Here is a 23,425-nt window from a genome sequence, read left to right as displayed (position 1 = left end):
AGTTTAGGCCACAGAGTTACTGCAGACGGGTCACTATCACCACAGAGCTTTTTGGTTGGATTTAATCTTTCTCAATCAATGGTTAAAAAGGCATTTTTCAGATTTTGCTTAAATGTTTTACTTTATGCAGCTGACAGCTCTTATTTTCTTAACCAAGCTTGTCCATAAATTTGAAGCCAAATGTTAACTTGTGCTACATAATGATATATATCTTTCCCCCGCTCACCATCTGACATTAAATCAGACAATCTTTCTTTCTTTTTTAGATCAGATAGAATTATCATATTTTTTTATGTTTGCAAAATACCAGAGTAAAGAGCAATATATATTTGTAAAAAAATATGAAATAATAAACATTTTTTTAAGACAGAGCACTCCCAGCATCACAATATTGAAGCCCCTCTTTCCATTGCAACTATTCCCTTTTGGCATTCTGGTTTGTGATACGGATGAAAACTCAACCGTCTGATTCTTAACTACTATTAAATCATCCATCTAATTTTCATGTCTTTTAATAGGAGTGGAACACATTCCTCCCCTCTGTCTGTCAACACTTCAGAAATGGCATGATCACCAGCTGCTTATAATTCCCCATTTATGTTTTTTAGTACATCAGTTATTCTTAAGGGCACGTCATGTTGGCACATTAAGCACAACATTGTGACAGTCTGACCTTAAAGCTGTGTAGTATGTTTTGTGCACTGGCTGGTGAAACATTGCCGATGTCAAAATTCTTCTCATTTTTGGACAAAACAATTTAAAACTGCCATAAATAATTGCTCAGAGCTCGGACGTTACTGTTAAAGTCAGTTATAATCAAATGCTGCCGGGGAACAGTACAATGCAGGACGTGCAGTGGGGTGGGTCATTGTGACAACCAGTTATTTACACTGGATGCAGTGTAAATAGGGTAAGGGTTATGTTGCTGCTGGCATGGTCTCTGACCAGGAGAGGCAAAAGTCTCTTTCCAATCCCAAGTTAATATGGCTGCTAAAAGTAAAGATGATGGAACATGTGGAGCACACGGCCTCTATTTGTCAGTTTATTTAATGGTTGAATGTGTGAAATGGAGAGAAATACTGTGGATAGTTGTTAACCTGTTTACTGAACTCAACATAAAAAACTACTGGTTTTTCAATTACTATTTGAATTTAGGTGTGATTTTTTTTTTTTTTCAAGATCTGAGGTTTAACTTGTGAGATAAATGAAATGTGTAACCCTGGGCCTGACAGGATTTATTATTATTATTATCATCATCATCATCATCATCATCATCATCATCATCATCATCATCATCATTATTATTATTATTATTATTATTATTATTATTATTATTATTATTATTATTATTTTGCACATGTTCAGAACCAAATGGTGCCGAGGTGTTCCAAACTGAGACTTTTTTACTTTTTTTGCACACCATTGTAATCTTTAATCTAGTTTTTATTTCAATGGGTGTGGAAACTTTTGATTGATATGATCCCAGTGTCATTTAGGTGCATTTTATTACGTCAAAGGAAAAGTGATGAGAAAAACCTTCCAGTGAGGAACGGCTTCAGTTTGTCAATTTGAAAGGATGAAGAGGTAGCCCCTCAATAATGACTTATCCTCATTACAAGGTTCTTCCACCTCCAGAAAGAAAGTTTTCAAGTTGAGATTTTGATCTGTTGGACCAAAGCAGTTGGTTATATTTGTACTTCAGTTTTGGGAACTCTGTGTTTATTTGGATCTTTTCACATCTCCCCAATGCTTTTACATTTCATTTTAACTATCAGCAACTGTGTACATACACAACTGTCGATCTTCATCAGGGGATCTAGCAAATTTAATTAGCCACTGTTGGACGAGAGCAGATTTAGAAAGCTTTTCAAGGTCTACTCATAGAAACAGAATCCATCAGACCATAATTCCAGTTCAATCTGAAAAACTCACAGAGAAATAAATGGCAATTAGAAGGATTTTATTGACACAATATTTTAAGTCTTTGGCGCTCAGACCTCGGCAGGAACATTAATGCTGAATTATACTTTAACATGCATAAGTAGATGTATGAGAACAGGGATGTTCCCCCCCAGGTCTGAAACTGGTGGTGGAGTGGAGATAGAAGAAGTTTGTTCAGTCCATATGGTGATCTGTTTAAGATAGATGTCCAACTTGATAAACACAGGTTTGCATGAACTGTCCATGATGAGCAAGCTTGAAGCGACTGTGGAGAGGAAAAACTCCCCTTTGGGAAGAAACCTCTGGCAGAACCGGGCCCAACATGGTGGTCTTCTGCCGGACCAATAACGAGGTGATAAGGAGTGCTGAAGACTGAAGGGAGAAAACAATCTGATGGGTTGAGGATGGAGGAACGTCTTGGAAGCTAGATGAACTCAGCTACGATGGTGGAGAAGGGGTTGGGGGTGGGTTGAATCGGACATCTGATTCGAAATCCGACATGCAATCCGTTTGCGCTTGCTGGTTAGCAGGCTGAGACGTGGATTTGAAGTTGCTTTTAAGATGAGCACGGGATACTGATAGGCTTCATGGAGGTGCGGTTCGTAGCTGATTGGCTCACATCAGAGGCGGATCGGACTCTGAATGGATGCAGGCGATGAGTTTCTTCAATTGAACTTGCGCTTCAGCTTCATTTTACATTAAAAAAAGATCTAAAGAGAGTGATAGATTCACATAGGGTCAGATCTCATATATGCAGTAACCTGTGATGTTTGTGTTGAGGTGTACGTTTTCCACCAGGAATTTATGTACTTTTGTCTTCCCTCGCTTGCCTCTGTCAGACTCTCACGGGATGGACCTGTTTGCTGTTGCCGTCCACGAATTTGGTCACGCCATCGGCCTCGTCCACACCTCGGCCATGGAGTCCATCATGAGGCCGTACTACCAGGGTCCTGTAGGGGACCCCCTGAAGTACGATCTACCCTACGAAGACAAAGTCCGCGTCTGGCAGCTCTACGGTACGAAGGAACAGCAATTCCCCTGTAGTTTATGTGCAATTATATCTGTGTGCAAGCAAAAGACAAGATGCATTTCCATGGTAAGAGAATTTTAAAATAATTTTGTGAAAAAACAACCTAACCAAAAGTTGTGCTGTACAGTGAATGCAATATGTTCTCTTATAGATCACTTTATTGTTTGTTTGTTTTTGTCAATTAACTGTTTCTGGTTATCAAATAAAATTTATTGCCGCACACAGTATAAAATTATCAGGTTAAATACACAAAACAGCATTCAAATAATGATTTTGTTTATGAAGGGAACAAAATTATATAAACAAACCTGAACCAAGGTAAAAAATTAATTTCCTACCTTCCCAAATCATAGATAAACTGTAATTAACTGTATTTTTTTTTTTTTTGGTTCAGTTTATCAAACCTCCCACCAAAGACCTGATTACACCTGGAGCTGTAAAATCAGAAAATCACTTAAATAAAAACCTGTTTGTTAACATAAAGCAGGCGAAAATATCTCAAAAAGCATCAAAGTCTATAAACATTTAAAAAAAGAGTCAAGAGCAGACCAGACCAGACACAAAGTCATTTACATCTATCAGTCTGAAGAGGGATGCAAAGCAATTTCCAGTGCTTTGTAACTCCAGTGAACACAAAGCACGAGTCATTATCCACAAATGGAGACAACATCAAACAGTTGTGAACCCCACCAAGAATGACTGGCCGAGCAAAATTACTCCATGAGAGCGTCAACAACTCATCCAGCAGGTCATAAACAACCCAGAACAACTTCTAAAGTACAGCAGGCCTGATTCGCTTCAGTTAAGGTCGGTGGTCATGATTCATCAATAGGAAAGAGGCCGGGCAAAAATTACATCCATGCTAGAGGTCTGAGGCGAAAACCGCTGCAGACCATGAAGAACACAAACGACCATCCCGCATTTACCAAAATACATTTTCATGATCCCCCCCACACTTTTGGGAAGATATTCTGTTGATTGACGGGACAAAAGGGGAGATTTTTGGAAGGTGTGCGTCAATATAGCTGATGTAAAATGAAAAAGGCGTTTCAGAAGAGGAGCATCACACTGCGAGTACATCCATCAGTCTGTGTTGTCCGGCCATCAGTCTGTGTTATGCAGCGAGACAATGATCTCAAGGAAACCAGCAAGACAACTGTCAAACGATTCAAAAAAAATAAAATGAATGTTTTGGAGTCGCCGAGACAAAAACCCGGAAATAAATGCAACTGAGATGCTGTGGAAGGAACCTAAATATGTTGTTTATGCTAAAATACCCTCCAGTGTAGCTGAATTAAAGGCATTGTGCAAAGAGAAGTCAGCCAACATTTCTCCACAGCAGTCTGAAACACTCATTTCCAGTTATGATTCTTAATCGTAGGTGACTGTCTGATATTACTGTTTAATTTAAAAAAAGGTCTGAAACCAATAACAAAACAAACAAAAAATAAAAACAGAAGAAACCTGAAATGAGGAGAAACCTTGCTTACAGCATTGTGGCTGTGGAATACTAACCTGACTCTAGCCATATGGATTTTGCTCCGCCTAGCTCCACTCACATCCATCTGGGACTGATCCATAGGAATTGCCTTTACTGAAGGCTGGGCCTTATCAAAAATCCTTGCATATCATTGGAAAAGCCACTTGTCTGTCATCTTTATCGACGTGCTATTTCAACCACTCACACCGAAGCTAACCCATGACGCTGTGAGAGCGACGCAGGAAAAAACAAAACTTTTTTTTTTTAAATGTGTTTGCGGCTCTAGTGGCACGCGTTTTATTGACAGTGAGCTGACAGGAAGGGGGGGGGAAGACAGGCGGCAAAGCGCCGTGGGTCGGAGTCGATCCCAGGCCGACCGCGTTGAGGACTAAAGGCCTCCTAATATGGTTTGCGCTAACCGCCCCGGAAAACAAAACTTGCCAAATCCGGTCGGGAGAAGGGCGAAAACATCGTTTCCACCAACAAAAGCCTTCAGAGCCGTTCTCTGATGTTCTTTTAATGAAACAATAACAAACGGAAGAAATAGCAGCATTAATGTTAACGCTTGCTTCCTCGATGCGAGCTGCCATTGCTGTCAAAACAGTCTCACGGTCGCTTCTCCACTACGTCACATCTATGAAACTCCAGCCCTGCGTCCTGATTGGCTAGACAATAAAATTGGTTGGAGAAATCACTCTCTATGGGCGATGTCCCAGATGGATGTGAGTGAAGCTAGGTGGAGCAATATCAATCTGGCTAGAGTCAGGTTAGTGGAATACACCTTAACAATATCAAATAAAATTTCTACACCACCTGTCTCCTTTGTACCTCAGTAAGCCTGTATAATTTTTTATTGGTAGCCATATTTTCCTGTTCTTTTAGCAGTATGTTTTCTGGCCAGATTATGTGTTCTCCAAGCCATAAGTGCTTTCACACTCTCTTCCTTTACTGGCCTTGACTTACAAGCCTCTGCTGTCATTATGCAGTCTATCAGATAAGAACGCTCTGTTTACGGGGGACAGCTCAGGAGACTCGAGGTGCAGAGGCCTCGTTGTGCAGGAAGCAGCCTTTGATGAGTTTTATAGAGGTTGGATATTGATTTAATAAAAAAAACACGGAAGAAGTTAATTGGACCCTGTTATGGAATGTGACCTTCTCATACGTCGCCTTTATGCTGGAAGTGTCAACGTGAGAAATAAAAAAAAAAAAAGGAAAATGATCTGCATGCAAAGCGTGTACCGCTGGCTTAAAGGCTCAGCGAATTTGTCGGAAAAGAAATTGAATTAAACAAAACTGGAGTGGGGCTGAAATATATGCATGAAGTGTGGAATATGAGTATTTTAGATGACTGAGAATTATCAAAATGTTTATAGAGTTGTATTTTTTTTCCTCCCGTCTTGAAGGTGTCAGAGACTCCGTTTCCCACACAAATCAGCCAGGCAACCCGTCTCTCACACCCGAGCCTCCTGTCCTGCTTGATCTTCCTGAAAACAGATCCACTGTCCTGTAAGTAAAAAAAATTCACAACTTTTCTTGTGCCAGAAAAAAACAAAACATCTTTAACATTCTTGAGACCCTTTCTTGCGTCACCATTCTTGTTTGACGTAGAGAAAGTGTTTCTAAACCTTCAAATATTCACTCAATAAATTGTATTCATCATATCACTGCCTGGGGAGTGCAGCAGACAGGAATGTCAATAAAAGTAAATTGACTATGTGAAATTTTGGCATCAAATTGCACTGCCAGTTTGAGGCATATCATTCTGGCTCTAATGTTGTTTGGTTCACTTCCCAGTGGTTGAAGTTGATAAAAGTAAACAAACCCAAACAAATCCCTACTAGGTTTGTTGTATCTTAATTTTAATCCGCATCTTTGGTAGGTTTCTAGTTTAATCTATGCCCCTAATACAGGCGCAGTCATTCTGAAAAGAAAATACCACATTTTTTTAACTCAAAGTTGTTAGCTTGTAAGTGATCGTTTACCAGGTTCTGTGTGGATGTAAAACTAACCTCAAGGGTAGAAAACCAAACACCTCCGAGTCATTAATTAAGCAAAGATGAAGCCAAAACAAAAGAAATGGGGGGAAATTAGCAAACCCCAAATTCTTTAGTTGAGTTCCAAATATGCAAATCCTAGAATATAAAGGCATTTGATTTTCTTTTTACTAAAAGTCAGTTTCCATTTTAGTTATTTTAATGTACATAGGCTTTTGTTGCTGGTAAAGATTGACTTTTCTGTATGTTTTGTTTCCCTACATTGACATTTGTTCTGTCATACATATTGATGCAAAATTACGGTTTAAAACAAATCTTAGAAAATATGTGATTTTAATATCTAAAGTACAGTCCTATATTGTTTGTTTTGTGTAATATATATATATATATATATATATATATATATATATATATATGTATATATATATATATATATATATATATATATATAAACAACAAAATCCCATTGCAGCTTCTACACTAAACACTATTCAGTATTTATTTTTTGAGTGCCATGTCATCCGGCAGCTCCGTATTTCTACTAAGATTTTTACACTAATTTTCTTTTTTTATTAAATTCCAGTTGGGTGTGTGGCCCTATTTTTGCCTTTTCAATTTAATAGATAGATTTAACCTTATTGTTTTTTGTTTTTGTTTTTTTGGGGGGGGGGGGTTTTGGGGGGGGGGGGGGTCCTTGAATTTCCCCATTGTGGGACAATAAACAAATTTCTTGTCTTCTCTTACTAAAAGATGTAACTACACTTAAATTTGCTCTACTAATTAAATAACTATCAAAAGAAGGTCAGGCAGCTGTCAACTTATGTATGCTTGTTGGCTCTTGGCTATTGGATTCATTAACCTGATTTCCATTTGCCCATACCATTATATTTCAACTTTGATATAGTCTGAACGATTTCCAACAAAGTTTACTAATGTTCTCCTTAATACACTCCAAACACTTATACTTGTACAAAACCATTCGCAAATATAAACAGGTCACTTAACAGGCAGGTAGTAATACGTAACCCGCCTATGCTAACTAGTTTAAACCATTACTTTTATCTTTAAATATTTTCTAATTTCATCAGACCTCAGCAAGTGGGATAGCTGAATCAGGCCTGACAGGGGCACCCATCCATCCACTCGGCAGTGATGTAGTTTTAATAGAGCTCTGAACAGAGACCCTTGTTGGTAATATAAGGCCTGGCGAGCTCCCACTCCCAGCCCTGTGGTGCTATTAGCTTCATCATTGGCAGGCAGGCCACGTTGGAGCTTTAAATCACTGAAAAACCCCAGGGAAAGCAGCACCTAGGGCTTCCGCTGGATCTGCCTGATAGGTTATCCTTTTTTTTTTTTATGTTTTATGTAGTATCAGTAATTCCTGCAGTGGCCCACGATAGCAGTGAAGAGCAGGAAAATCCAGGCGTATTAAGAAACATCTTCAAAATATCTTCTGAACACTTGTTAAAGACTGCTATCTGTTGTGTGTCATGACGTGATGATTTAAAATTCTAAATTTTCGCCTGAAATTCTCCCGTTTGTCCTCTTCCTACATTTGTCATCCCTGCTTTTTTTTTTTTTTTTTTTTTTTTTTTTACCAGGCTTGCACGAGACACCCCCGACAGATGCACCACTCACTTTGATGCGGTGGCCCAGATACGGGGGGAGGCCTTCTTTTTCAAAGGTACGGCGGCACAAACGGACGAATAAAGAAGGAAAGCAGCACAGTAGGGTGGGAATTACAACAAGTGCTTAGCGAAATTGGTAGAGAAGGAGCAAAATTAAAGGGCAGCATGAAAAGGACGCGGATGAAGATGAGAAAAAGGGGAGGTGGATGTGGATGGCCAACTGAGGCTGCTGAGCTGCTGAAGGACTGGAATCCAAAACTTACATCAGGCTTTCATGCCTGCTCTCTGGAGGAATGACCCCAAGCTTCTCCCTGACAAAGGAAACAAGAAGCAGACTCAAACTTTCAGCAGCACAAGTGTCACTGAGGCGTGCTGAACGGTAGCTCCTTTGAAGGACCTTTTTTAATCGGCTGTATTTTAATGAGGCTGTGAGAACAATTAAAACTTTCTGCATCGCTGCTGCTTTTATTTAGTCTTTTAAATGTGCTTTAAATTGTGTTGTTGGTTTTGACTAAAACCACCACAATATCAAAGTTTGCAATATCACAGCAATATTACAACTTTAATGTGATCGGTTATCATACTTATATATATATATATATATATATATATATATATATATATATATATATATATATATATATATATAAACAATAAAATGCATAAAAAATTGTGGCTGTCACGTGACATAATGTTGTATGAACACTTTTGGAACCTACTGCATCTTCAACTGAACCTTATTACACCTTTCTACTTCTTCTAAACATCTCCAAGTAATGATGAATAAAGACTTTATTACAGTTATATTACATATTATTTGTACTTGTGACTGAAACACAAACCAACATCCAGAAAAGTGTTGTTCTGTCTCTTTTAGGGAAGTACTTCTGGCGACTTACTAGGGAAAAGCACCTGGTGTCTCTGCGTCCTGCACAGATCCATCGCTTCTGGAGGGGCCTCCCGACCAACCTGGACAGCGTGGATGCTGTGTATGAGAGGCCTGGGGACCACAAAATAGTCTTCTTTAAAGGTACGTTTTCAAACTATCCGTTGTATTCTTGGACACAATAAGTTATTGAATATGCTAATCTAGAATGCATTGTGAACTTTACGGGATGTCAGATGCGTGAGTATTTTAGCTTGTAGCATTGCTTTAGATCATCAGGAGTCACTTGATTGCATTAGATCCCAAACAATGAAGATTCTGTTTCTTCTATTTTATCACGCTGCTCCAAGTAAAGATGTGTAAAAAAGTGTTCGAATAAGTTGTGAACCTAAAATGCCTATTTTTCCTCCAGAATATATATATATATATATATATATATATATATATATATATATATATATATATATATATATATATATATATATATATATATATATAATTTTATTTTAAATCAACTACAGTAGCAGTTGTAGTTATTTTGAAGAGTTTACTAATTATTACTAATTACTCAGACTATAAATATCTTTTCTTGTTTTCCCATTTTTAAGTGTGCCTAATAGAAAATGGCCTCTGTGTCATTTACTTACCAGGGAACCATGAACTCCTACATTACTATATAAAAGACACTTTCAAGACACTGATCCACCTAAATTTGATACAGTTTTATATATTTCATGCAATTTATTAGGATTCCTGCTGTTCTTGTTAAAAACCTGTTAATTATTGAACTTGGATTTCCCCCCACTGTGTAAATTTACTTTAGTTTAAGGTTGAACTTCCCTGCATTTGTCAGTGGGATGTCATGCCACTGCAATAGAAGATGCATTTATTTTGACACATTTACACATTTTTAGTAGTGAAATCAATAAGTTTTGGAAGTACTGTGAATAAACAATGCACTCAAATGTGGTAAAAACCTGATAGATTTTAACACGCATTTGTCTTGGTTTTCACTCTTTAGGGCTGAAATACTGGGTGTTTAAAGACAATATCGTAGAGGAGGGTTACCCACGTCCGATCAGTGACTTTGGCCTGCCTATGGAGGGCGTGGACGCAGCTTTTGTTTGGCTTCACAATGACAAAACCTACTTCTTTAAGGACAAACAGTATTGGCGCTATGATGACCACCTAAGACGCATGGACCTGGGCTACCCCAAAGAGAGCACCCTCTGGAAAGGGTTACCATCACAACTCGATGATGTCATGAGGTGGTCTGATGGTGAGTAACGCTGCAGTGCATATCAGACAAAAGAGCAATCCAAGAGTTCTTCCTATTCATAAGTATGTAATTTAATTTTACATCACTTTTCTTACAACACAGCGTTGCAGATTGCTTTAAAGATTATAGAGACTGAACGCTACACAAATGACTTTCTCAAATTAAATGTAGAAAAGTAACTAAAAGTACACAGAACCCAACAAACACACACATGTGTACACACCACGACACATTAAGAGCTATGATAAAAATCCTAACCAAATGTTAAATATATAGAGTAAAGGTTTTAAACTAGGAAATACTAGCTTTGAGGAAGCACTGATGAATGTAAAGGTACACTTGTGTTCATATATTTCTTTACACAAATATGTTAAAAATGTGATACTAAATTCATACAATTATAAATTGATATATATGCTTTTTGACAGACAGATTACATATGTAAATGTTGTTTTATATTGTCTTAAATTAACGATAAGTATTAATAAATAAATGTACAGTAAACATTTGTAAAATACTAAAATCTTATGTGTCCATTTTGTTAGAAAAAGCACAAAGTCTAAAAGGTCTTCTTAAATCCAGGTGAAATAAAAACAAAGACGCATGCTCAGTTAAAAATGTAGGAAAGAGAGAAGATTGTGGGACAGATCTCAGAAAATTGCTGAATTCTGTTTAGATTTAGAGATTTTCACATTTAACTCTCACCAGGTCTGCAGATAGCTCCAGACAGCAGGTATCTGATGATAAATCTGGGTCTTCCTGAATGTAACACTTTTCTACTTTGGCAACAGGTAGCAGGTTTAGAGACTTTAATTCCTTGCTCCTCAAATATTCTTCAAAACTCTGCTGGAAAAAAATTTACTAATCTAGAGAAACAGTTGTTTGAATCAACAGATTCAAACAACTGTGAAAATAATCATATTTTCTTTACCATCCACACAGTATATTTACTTTAATTTCAGTTTACACGATTCTTTGGAATAGCCGCAGTATGCAGATTAGACGCATTTGTTTATTGGGCTCTGCTGTTTGCAAAATGTGTCAAAAGAGTTTATTTTTCCATCAGTGTACGTTTATTTATTTTTTTTGCCAACACTCGGCTTCGCGTTCACAGAGTCAAATATTTTCAAACCTTGGAGCTCGCCCAGTATAATCACTTTGCGAGGCTCCTCTGTACCAAGGTCACAGTGACTGCCTCCGTCAGAGGATGATACTTCCAGCTATCTGGCCCCACCAAAATAAGAGCTGCAAAATGGTTCAGAACACTTTGATTAAGAATAGGTTAGTATTTTGGGATCTGGGTTGCGCTCATAATGTGTTACGATCTGAACCACACCCCCCAAAACATCCCTCAGTTGGGTTTTTTTTTTTCTTTTCTTTTTCGGCTCGCACATGACACATCTGCAGCCAGGATGTCCCCAAACCGTCTGTCTGCAGGTCATGTGCATTCAAGGAAGCCCTTTCCCTGTCAGGGGTTTAGTGGGATGTGTTCTGTTGACGGAGCGTGGATACTCTGAGGTTCCAAAGCTCTTTTATGAGTGTAACAGTGTGTGCGAGCGAAAAAGAGAGAGAGAGAGAGAGAGAAAGAGAAAGGGGAGTACAGTCAATTGCACGCCTCTCACTCAACCTCACCTCCGGCCATTATCACCGCAGAGCCTGGAAGGGTAAACCTGCATGCATAAATGCAAATAGACAGATCATGGGGCCTTTGGAACTGGAGCCACATCAAAGCCCGTTCTGGGTTTGTTTCCCCGGCTCGTGACGGAAAGAGAGAGAAAACCAAGCGACAGAGACGAGAGAGGTAGGGGCAGCAGAAACAGGAGTTGCGATGACATTCGTATTGATAAACTAACAGAGCGTTGGTGAGCTGAATGGTGGTTTCATCTTCACGTACTTGTATGAAACACTGCAGGCAACTGACTGAAACGAGGGTGTATTAGGAGGAGAGGTGATCTTCACTCAGACAGCAAGCGTCTTAAAGCCCAAAGATCAAAGTATCTCGCGTGTTTACTGTGAGGAAGTATTTTATTTTTTTTTAATTAGTGAGAATTCATATCTTTGCTGTGCGAATTGACATTAGGTTTCACCACTCGTTAGTTTGTCAGTGTGACGAATCCAGCGGTGGCTTGAGTCAAAGATGTCAGGAGCTGCCGGGGTGCAGCCTTTCCTTGTTGAAAAATATGTAGTGGTAGAAATGTTTTTGGTTTTTTTAAAGCCCGTCTGAGTTACTAAGTTCACCGAGTTCTTTGAAGAAATAAACAGTCTCAAATTTTCATGATAGATGCATTTTAAATCCAAGAAAAGCACATTTTAAGCAAGCGGTGGCAGTCGTATGATGTGGCGTAGGCCGGCCCAGACTGGTGGGCGGGCATTTTATTATTCTGCATGGAGATTCTTCAAAATATTTGATATTTACAAAAAGCGTTATTCTGTGTGGAAAAAAAAAAGAAGCATTTTGTAGTTTTCTTTAGATTCCTTCTTCTCTAATTTTCTTCAGATTTGCTGGTCAGTACTGGTTTTGTTCTTCTGTTTTGTTTTTCTATTTTTTACTTTTGTTGACCAGGATTGACCAACTACAACTTTTTTCTTCCATAAGAACTATAATATAAAAGATGAAACATGTGCTGCTTGTCCTTTGATAAACTGAGTGGATTTGAATCCAGCTGACTATAACATATATATATATATATATATATATATATATATATATATATATATATATATATATATATATATATATATATATATATATAAAGTGTGTACCTGCTATTGGCTCATGAGTTCGTAAAACAAACATTGCAAAAGTTTTATTTTGTTACATTTAAATAACAGAGAGAGATGAGATCAAAGCCGAATCAAGGCTGTCAGCTTTTTTGAATAAATGAATGAAATCTTTCTGTCGTATGGGTACACAATTGATCTATAAGTCTGAATTCTAGGATCAGATGTTTATTTCTCTTAAATAGAAGTTATTTTTTAGATTTTGGATTGATGTTCTCACTCTACAGTACATTAAACATTTAGCTACCATAAAATCTAAAGATTGCTATTTTCTTATGTGACAAACCTCATAAAATCAAAAGCATATAAATATGTCCCCCACGTCAACCTAACTTCAAATTTACTCTTGTAGTTGTCAAGAACCTTTTTGCAAGAATAAAAAATAATGATCAAAAATAAAATTTACATTTGTTGTTCCTTTGGTTAGCAGGCGCACCGCAGCAGCTATAGGAAATTGCCTGGCATTCCAATACAACTTCTCCTACCTCTGCTTTTAAAGGTGGATTTTTTTGTTGTTGTTGGAACTAACTCTGGATTATTGATGTTTTGCCGATTCCCTTTGGCTTCCACTGACTTTCTGTTGCTGTTGTTTATAACATAGTTTGTGCTAATTAATTACTCCATTACCACCCTGTGATGCTGTGTTAAAAAAGCTGTAAAAATCAGTTTGATTAGTAATTGTAGGTGGAAAAGGTCAAAGAAAAAACCTTTAATTTAATAAACATCTATATTGCCTTGTAGCTGTGACTCCTTTTCTATTTATCTATTAAGAAAGCTAATGGCAGATGGCCAATATTGAATGCAAATTAAATTATGGGTATGCTAAATTATTTTTTTTTGCACTTTCCTGGTAGAATATTAGTGTGAATGTGACTAATATGGATGTTTTGGATGAAAGATTGCTAAATGTTTTATTGTTTGCTTGTATTAGATGTGCCACCAGGTCTCTGGCGAACTTGATTAAAGGCGTTTTAGTGAATACAAGAGGGTCAAAACATCATTAATGTTGCCTATAATGTCTGGTTTTAGTTAAATAAATGCTAACTTATGCACCTATTTTCCCACTTAAAAAAAATATTTATAGAGGTTATAGGCTTAATATTTAGCAGCAGTAAAAAATATAAGGACATTTATGGGAACGTTATGATCTCATGAAGAGGAAGACGTAAGGTAAATGCAATTCACCTAAATGTGTGAGAAAATAGGATGGGAAGAGGATGATTTGGATTATCTGCTGAGATCCAATATTTTATAGACAGGCGGGAGTTAAAACCCGATAATGAGTAAGATAGGGATCAAGAGAAGGTGGGAGCAGTGTGTTAACTACATTACAATAAAGACAAGAGCTGCTGGCAAGCCGCATTTTGGTTTTAATAGGAGCCATCATACTCAAAAACTGACAGTACGTTGGATAAAAGAGTATTATGTGGATTAGTGATTACGTTAATTAAGGTAAATAGAGTGCTCCAGTTCACTTCTCAACATAAGCTCAAATTTGCACAGACTATAAAGTCATCTTTAATTTAGATTTTTATGTTGACCGTTCTCAATGTCTTTATACTATTATAGAGTGATCAGGTGCCGACTGATTAATTTAAAAAAGCTTTGTTAGCTTTAAATTGTTACTATTTTAACTTAGATACAGGCTGTTTCCTGGGGTGATGTGCTTGAAATGGATTTTTCTGAAGCAGAAAGCTGCTGTCAGAAATGTCACAACTGATAGCTCTGCAGGTCCTCGAGAGCTTTAAGGTGACAGGTCCAGTTACAGTGAAGAAGGGTTAAATACATCCCAGAGTGTTCATTGTTCTCCTTGGGAGTGAACTACGGGATCGTTTTGCCACCAGAGCAGAGCTTGCTCAAGACTGGCAGCAGGTGGAAGTAAAGGTAGCTGCACTTAAAGCAGTAGTAAGAGTTTAAAACAGCCCCCTTGTGACAAGGAGCCTTTATTCTTGTTAGTCTTTGATGCATTGTTGTTATCTTGAGATAGACGTTCATCAGAAGGTTGCACCGTATGGAAAATATCCTGTTCAGAGGAGGAAAGGTGGGGGCCATGATGTTCTGGGTTTCCTTATCCATGACTGTGGGTTAATTTATAATTCTGATCAAGACAACTTTAGAACTGCACCCAGGACACTCCTCAGATCCTATCTCATTGTTAACATGGGTCAGTTGTCAAAGAGGGGGGGATGAGCAGCAGAATCTGACAATTTGAGATCAAAATAATACCCCAATTAGACAAGAATGGATCACAGTCTATCAAAGGTTGGTCCAAGTTGATTGCCAGCATGTCGCAGTGAATAGCATAAGGTACACAATGGAAATGCAGACTCTACTTCAAAATAACTTTGAATTTATTTTATTGTCATTCTGTAGAAAGTAGCATTTGACAGTCTAATAGAACTGAATTATTCAGCAACGTCTGACGGCTATATGTCTTTGCTCTTTCAGGAAAAAAAAAAGAAAGGAAAGTGGGAGTGGGAACGATTATATTTAATTATAAGCACTTGGGCTTTAAGTGATGGCGAATGACTGGTCAAAAGGGTGACCTTCAAGTTTTTTTTATTCTTTTTTTAGATTAAAACCTTTAAAAAGTACAGGCATGTTTGGAAAGCAAATATATTACAGTTAGTCCTCATTTCTGAGAGGGCTGCTTTTCTTTTTTTTTTTTTTTTTTTACAGTGCAGGGATAATGCAGAGAGGAAATGGATGTCACAGATGGTCCTCTGAGACATAAAAGGACCCAAATCCATCATAAAGAAATGTTTATGGTAAACAGAAGGGTTTCTGTGAGGTCAGTGATTCCCATCCACATTTAATAAAAACAGTCAGGGATCGGTCAGAGGAAGCAGTAGAAATATTGAAAACAATGCAGCGATTCAGTAAAATAAGTGCTACTCTTTGATTGTTTCATGTTGATTATGCACATTAAAATATCCACAACTTGGCCCGACCCATAAGGAACAAACTACATGTCTCATTTGTGTGATGGCAGCTGATTCACAACAACTTTGCAGCTCTGCTAGTCCATGTCATTATAAAGCCACTCCATAAACAAGCGTTACAGGGAGTCAGTGGACTATTCTGATCAGCATTTATGGTAGAAAATACAAGTATAAACATGTATTGTTTAGGTTGTTATATCTACAACAGGCTCAAATCCAAGGCAACCTGACTTTCCCTTAGTAAAGTAAATATAATTTGTTACCTTGGTACCATATTCTCAAAACTGAGCAAAGTAAGGTTGCTTTCAGTTTAAGTCTGCTGTAGTTGCCATGACCCGGGTGACTGAGAATCTCTAGTGGTAAGTTGTTGTGTCTGGATTTTGTTGAGTGGACAACTGAATCACATCATTAAAACAGGTTATTGTATAACATACCAAATATGGATCTATAGGGAAAAATTATTGTCTATCTAGTATTTTAGTTATTTGTGCTAAGTGCTTCATAATTAAGTACAATTTAGTACCAAGAGAACAACATTTGCTGAACGTTATTCACAAGTTTTCATTTCCTAAAAGAGGAAAATCTAGATTTCTTCAAAGATACTTGTTGAAGTAACCGTAGTTGACTTTCATTTAAGTTATGTAAAAAAAAAAAAAAAAAAAAAAAAAAAAAAACAGAGTTGCTCTGATTAGATTTTTGACGAATTCAAATCTCCAGTTTTGTTCAAGCTTTATCTGCTGGCAGACATTTAGGTCTGCTCTCATTTCTCTTTGTACGGAATATAATAGAACAACAACACTGTGAATATAATTTGCAACCATGGTTATTAATTGCCTATTACAGATATAGCACAAAGTCTTCCGTTACTTTGAAATAAAACAGTAACTGAGTGAGTTGGCATTTCAACCGGACCTTAACAAATTAAATTAGTGATTAGCACAGCTCGTATTACCAACACAATGATCTGAATTTGTAAATTCTAGAATCCTTCCCTTAACGGTAGGATTCACCAAACATTTCACAGACCAAATCCACCGCAGACATGAGTTATGGGTTGCCCTGTTTTTACTCTAAAGAGTAAACTAAAGAGTTTTTTTCTATGTTATGTTCTGACTTCCTGCCCCTGTCTGCTGATGGTCTTGTTCTCGCTCAGCCTGAATTAACTGAATGTCTCGACATGCATATATAAAACTGTTACAAACACCTCAGCGATTCTGAAAATGTCAAACTGAATCTTCTTCCCTCAGCAACAGCTTCCACACCAAAGAGCGTTGTTGTTAGGACAACTTGTTATAGCTTGAGGATGGTGTGTTTATTAATAGAATAAAAAGGGCTTTTTTAATCTTTAGCCAAGGGCAACCGAGCTAAATATCAGCAGATTTAGTTCACCAGCAGATTTTTCTGATGCATTTCAAATATTCATGGCCTTAATGGGGCTTTGGGGGAGACCTATAGGTTCCACAACCAAACAGCTCAAAGCTGCGTTGACAGCTTGAGATGAACCTGTATCCAATACATGCAAATAAAACCGGTTATTGACGGCAGTAGGCCATACACTTTTGACTTTTAAGGGTCACAATTTAAGGCGTCCCAGACCATGTAAAGCAAATCTTCTGCGTAAAAATTGATGTGCTTTACTTTAACTGTGTGACGTGTGTTTGCCATTTCATTTCAAGGCAACAGCGTGGAGTTATAAATCAAGGGCATGCGCCCTTACTCATCTCCCTAGCCGAGAAACCATTCAGCCAAGCGCTAAAGAGTTGCAGACCTTGGAGTTCTTCCAATGAGAGCTATTACTGGCGAGAGGACATTTTTCATTTTGCTCCTTTTCTTTATTTTGTGCCCTCTTATTAATGAAGCCCACTATTATGACTTGTTTATATCCCGCTCTGCTCGTTTGGCTCAGTCACTAAGTTAATGAAGAAAATTAATACGATTCAGCTGGCCTTGGCCAAGGCAGTTGCCTTCTACTTAAGAAACTCTGCCTCTGTGTGGGAAAATGGATGAGTTCATAAGACATTGTATCTCTGTTGAAACAGAGTTCATTAAATTAATCATTCAGAGTGAGAGCTTCGGTCCTTATGCCAGAGTAATATTCTTACAAAAAAGGAAAAAGAATTCTGTACACTTTTATGTTCAGTCCCGAACCAGTTTTTTTGACTCTTCATTCAAGCAGAAAAAAAAGCTCGTGGCAGAATTATTGCCCTTAAAATCGACATCATCACATCACATACTGGCACACACCAAGATTGCATTTTCATCAGAGGCACAAAGAGCCAGACTATATTTAGGATTTCGGTGACTCCAATTAACTTAAGTGCCCCGTAGTGAAAGAAGAGACACAGCGTTGAGTACACCAGTAACAGTCTAGTGAAACATGGCATTTATGAGGGAGGAAATGCCCATAAGGTTTGGCAATGTTGGTCTGCTTGCCAAGGAAATTACCCAAATTGATTTTACCCAATCCAAGCTGCGATGCTGTTCTTTAGATAGGATGAACATTGGTATAGGTTTTACTTAAATATAACGATGGAAATACCACTTTCGTATCCAGTGTTGTATGTCTACTGGTCGCACAGTGTTTGCCTGATAGTTATATTGCTTTAATAGGGATTGCTTATAAATGCTTCTACTCAGGCATTTGCTGTTGATTGTTTGTTCTGGTTGGTTGACGACTTTGCTACTGCACGTCTAATAATGACATACAAAGTACAAGCTTCTGACAGCACATTATTTATAACACTAATGTGTCCAGCGTGGCTATTACTGGTGCTATATCAGCTGAATAAAGGATGTGCTTTACTTTCGGTTTTGCGCAGCCCCGTGTCAGCAAATTACTTCCACAAATTACGAGATTGTTTTCCCCATTTTGTTGCTGACAAACGTAATTGCTGTCTGAAATATGTTACGTTGGTTCTTCAGGAAAGGCCTGGAGGTAACACCTACCGCACGGGGATGATTTATGTATCAACCCAGACTGTGATGTTTGTTATCGCTGTAAATCTTCCTGATATTTTAACATTCCAGTCAGAAGTTTACATAGACTCATCAGCATATTGTCATTTTTTATTACATGCTTTCAGTGATTTATTTAAAACAAGAACTGGATTTATTGTGGATTTCCTCTCTAAATTATACAAACAGGCTCAAATACACACAGAAACCCACAATAGCTATTGGGTTATTTTATTTTAGGAAGGTGCAGATAACTTACATGCTATTTTAGCCATCAACAAGGGACCTGGTACAACTCATATATGACCAGTCTTGTTATCAGAAATGAGAGTTTCAAAGACTGGGCTTTAATCATAGACCACAAATTTCCAATATGGTTAAAATCTGCACCATCCCAAAAGCTTAACGGTAGCTTTGTTTATCCCTTCCAAAACCAGTTCTAATGTGTGACTGAGATCACTGTTGTGTTGGAAAATAGATTTGTGTTCAAGTTTCAACCTGTTGCTGTGGATTAGGTAAACATAAAGAATTTGAAGGTGCTGCGCCATTTTCGTTATTTAGCATGATGTACCAGCACCATGGACAGCAAAACAGCCCCTTAGTATGATGCTACCACTACCATGCTTGACAGCTGGTGTAATGGTTTTAAGTCTGAAAGTCTCTGTTTGACTCCTCTCAATATGAATCTTGTCAATGAGGCCAAATGACTCAATCTTTTTCTGCTGCGTCCACAAATTATTTCCCAGAGGAAAGTTGGCATGTCCATGTCGGTACCTAGAAGAAGTTTGAAAGTGTAGTTTTTGGAGCAGGGGCTACATTCTTGATTAACACCCTGTAACCCATGTTGATACTAAACTTTATTTAATATCATGGAATGTTTAGGTTTTAAAATCAATCTACTCACAAGAAAAGAAGCATTAAGCTATATCCACAAATTATTTTCATATTCTCAGGGATGAAAATCCCATTAAATTTCCATGATACTATGTTTACACTGATGTTAGGACTCATGTTTAGCAGCTCAGAAGTTCACTAGTAGGAGACACACTATTTATGATGAATTGAAACCTCTGTCTTTCCTCTCTAAAGGCTCAACATACTTCTTCAAGGGAAAGGAGTACTGGCGGGTCCCGGACAGCGACATGGAGGCGGAGACAGGATACCCCCGCCTCATTGCGAAGGACTGGCTGGTCTGCACTGAGATGCAGTCGGACTCTCCGGATACAGACGGCAAAAGCACAGAGACGAGAGTCAACGTGCACCGGCACCCGGACCATGCAGAGAACGGATACGAAGTGTGCTCCTGCACCTCAGACTCGGCTTCGCCTTTGGGCGTGCAGCCAAACCCGTCATCGCTCTGGCTGCTGCCGCCTCTGTGGACGGTTTTACTGAGCTTCTGCTCTGAGATGCTATGATGCTGAAGCACGGGACAAAGTTCTTTCAAGCAGACTGACCAATAACGTTGGTATGACATTCTTTTGTATCTTTTTGTTCGATTTCGCGGTTATTTATTCTATGGACCTTTTTTGTGGTAGTAGTGTGGGGGTGTGCGGGGGGGGGGCGGTGTTGTTGCTGTCAACACAGGCATCATCTGACTTTTAATGGTTTTTATTATTTTTTTTATAGAATTATGAAACCACAGCATCCAAGCAAGAAAAGTTTTACGCAACAGAAGCATTTTCTAAAAGCAGGATGTTTTTGTGTCTCCATGTGCAGCAGGTATACCGCAGTGGACCCGCTACATAATCAAAGTTTTTTTTAAATCTAAGCATCATACAGTGCCGTGAAAAAGTTCCTTACAGAATTTTTTCACATAAATGTTTCAGGTTATTAAACAAATGTTAATTTTAGACATGGATGGCCAAAATGCAGATTTTAAATGATCAAATTCATGGAGTAATTCTGCTTGACCCACCACTCCATGGGAAGGTTCACCAATGCATGTTGTCTTAGTTGGATAATAATGGCTTGCACTGTGGTGTGCTTAAGTCCCAAAGCTTCATAAATTGATTTGTAACTCGTTCCACACTAATAGATTTCATTGAGTTAATCATCTGTCCTTGTTTTTCTTTAGATAAGAGCTTATTGTGTTTCTTTATGATATCTTTCAGCCTACTTCATGTTGTCAGACAGGGCCTTATCAAACTTAAACTGACTAATTACAGTAAATCCATAATTAAAAATCTGGCTAATTATATTTCCACATCAGGCCAGGTATGTTTGCATAGCTTTTTTCCTTTAATATATAAAATCATATTTTTCTTTCTCTAATATTAACATTTGTTTTACCTGAAACTTTTAAGCGGGACAAAAAGGCAAGCAAAGAAGAAATCTGTAAACGGGCCAATACATTTTTCCTACTCTGTGAAATCAGACTCTTGCTATGCAAATAGTTTGAAATGTCCAGTCCTAACACAAAAAAATGTCAAAGTAGGCATTCATTTTAGAAGAAAGGGCACCACATGTGAAATTTTAAAGGAAATTAAAATCCTTAATTCTAAAACACTTAACAAAACACAAAAACAATGCCCATCGCTGAGGTTCTAACCGCTTATAATGAGTGTGAATGCTGAAACGCTCCTCGTCCTGAGTAGGTGGATGGACCAGTTTCCTCACCATAATCTGTTGACTCCACTCCAAAATGAGGACCTCCTGTTCATCTGTGGGCTGTGAGCATTTCTCACAACTTCCCTGCTGTCAACTGAAGGCTCCATATCCCTCTTTATTTTATTGCCTGCAGCTGCATCATTGTGGGCGCTGGATTTATCCTTGCTGTAAAGATATATTTACCTATAAACTGATATATTTGACTGGAGATGTTTTTTGCAGCTATTGCATCACCAAGTGGACTGTGTATATTTTAAGCTGTGTTTTTAATGTATAATATTTTTGTAGAAAAATAATAAAATAATATAAATGACTTCCGTTTGTGATTTCCTATCAGGGAATTCGTTTGAGCGCTCACTCCTTTTGCCGTGAGGTCTATGGGTGTTAAAAGGTAGAACGGCAATCATAAGTTTACAAACACTCATAAAGGACCTGAGTGTTGTTCATTTCAGGGTTTTATTGGTGCATTTAAGGCGTTTTATTTTATTTTATTTTATTTGTCTGTTAAATAATGATACAAGATTCCCTTTTACTGACTTTCAACACCGACTTAGAGCGCATGTTTGAATTTATTGTCCATCCCCTACAATGAATGAGTGAGAACTTTCAGGCGCTGCCTCTGCCTTAGTCATGGGTCACCACAGCTGAGTTTTTACTTGCACACAGACTTGGCAAAGTTCTCAGGCTGAACATCTTTCCTTATGCAACCAGGATTCAAACCCGGGTCAGTATCAATGGATGCACACTTAGCCCGCTAAAATCATAGAGGGACCATTTTCTACAATCCATATAAGGTAGAAGTATGCATTAAATATGTACATAAATACTGTAATATTTGGTCTAATGTCTGAAGCTAAATCTATCTCAGCCATGTGCTTTTTGCAGCCATCAGCAAACTTTCTTTTTAAATCAGTTTCCTGGCACACACAATATTCTGTATACCATGGGATCAGGGATTTCCATAAACTTAACATCAGCCTGCGTTATCCATTCTAAAACCAGTTCTGATGCATGTTTGGGAACGTTGTTCTGTTGGATCATCCAGCTGTGTCCAAGTTAGAAACAACTTAGATGTTGATTTGAGATGAAGCATAGTAAGAATTTTGAGGTAGAGCTTCATCAGCCACTTTGTGGAAAAAAATTATACATTTGATTGCAAGACAAGCCAAGTCAAATGAAAATCATTTTAAAAAAAATTACAGAGTAAAAATTGTAATTTGGTTTTAGAAGTAACTGATCCACTTCAACAGCAGGAATGAAACTAGTTGAAGACATGTTAACCAGAAGTTTCCCGTTCGTTGCAGGCTTCAGTCGTGGTTGTTCTATGATTGATCCTCTTCACCCAGTTTTCTTTAATCTGTGGGGGGATGAAGGCCCTGATCTCCACCTTACTGACTTTGCCAAGTCTGCCAAAAAGAGTGGTCACATATGAAGTCAAAATGACGCCAAAAGACTGCCGACGGCTGCAGGCATTGTATGGTCCAGGTGCAACTTGCTAAGGGATGTGTGTATAGAGAGCTGATCTCAAAAGTCTACCCACCATGTCTTAAAAATACAAGCTTTTGGTGATGTGAACAAACGAGAAGTGAGACAAATCATTGCAAAACGTTTTCCACATACTGTATCATGTGTTAGTAAAAAAAATATCCAGTACACTTCAACAAAAGAAAATGTTACAACAAAACAAAATTTATAAAAGGTGCAATATCCTGAATGCATAAGTTAACACACCCTTAAAGGGGACATATCTTGCTTTTTAAATGCCCTCTTTTTTTTACAATGAAATCATTAAGTTGTGGTCCATATAAAGTGGAACTGCAATTCATTGGTCCTCATTCCTCGTTATTGTTTCCCCACAGCCCGTCTTTTGCCTCTTGTTCTGTGGTTTGTGTGAGAGCAACT

General features: G+C 37.9%; 1 protein-coding gene across 2 annotated transcripts in view; it reads left to right on the top strand.

Moving 5' to 3' along the window:
* The window catches only part of mmp17a (matrix metallopeptidase 17a), a 105,679-nt gene extending 83,842 nt beyond the window's left edge, over positions 1-21,837 (top strand). Inside the window, exons 5-11 of one of the 2 annotated variants that reach the window (XR_004931534.1) lie at positions 2,781-2,957; positions 5,855-5,957; positions 8,047-8,129; positions 8,951-9,103; positions 9,981-10,238; positions 20,006-20,381; positions 20,543-21,837. Coding sequence is in view for 1 of the 2 variants with exons in the window: in XM_036140157.1 (XP_035996050.1) it covers positions 2,781-2,957; positions 5,855-5,957; positions 8,047-8,129; positions 8,951-9,103; positions 9,981-10,238; positions 20,006-20,331 (1,100 nt within the window). In the remaining variant the exon portion in view is untranslated. Of the gene's footprint in view, positions 1-2,780; positions 2,958-5,854; positions 5,958-8,046; positions 8,130-8,950; positions 9,104-9,980; positions 10,239-20,005 lie in introns of both variants that reach the window. The other variant, XM_036140157.1, reaches the window with a different exon arrangement.
* Positions 21,838-23,425: the final 1,588 nt, after the last annotated feature.

Source organism: Fundulus heteroclitus, chromosome 8, assembly GCF_011125445.2.
Source record: "Fundulus heteroclitus isolate FHET01 chromosome 8, MU-UCD_Fhet_4.1, whole genome shotgun sequence".
Classification (NCBI taxonomy): Eukaryota; Metazoa; Chordata; class Actinopteri; order Cyprinodontiformes; family Fundulidae; genus Fundulus; species Fundulus heteroclitus.
The sequence above is the reverse complement of the archived record's forward strand: the minus strand, read 5'-3'. Positions and strand labels throughout refer to the sequence as shown.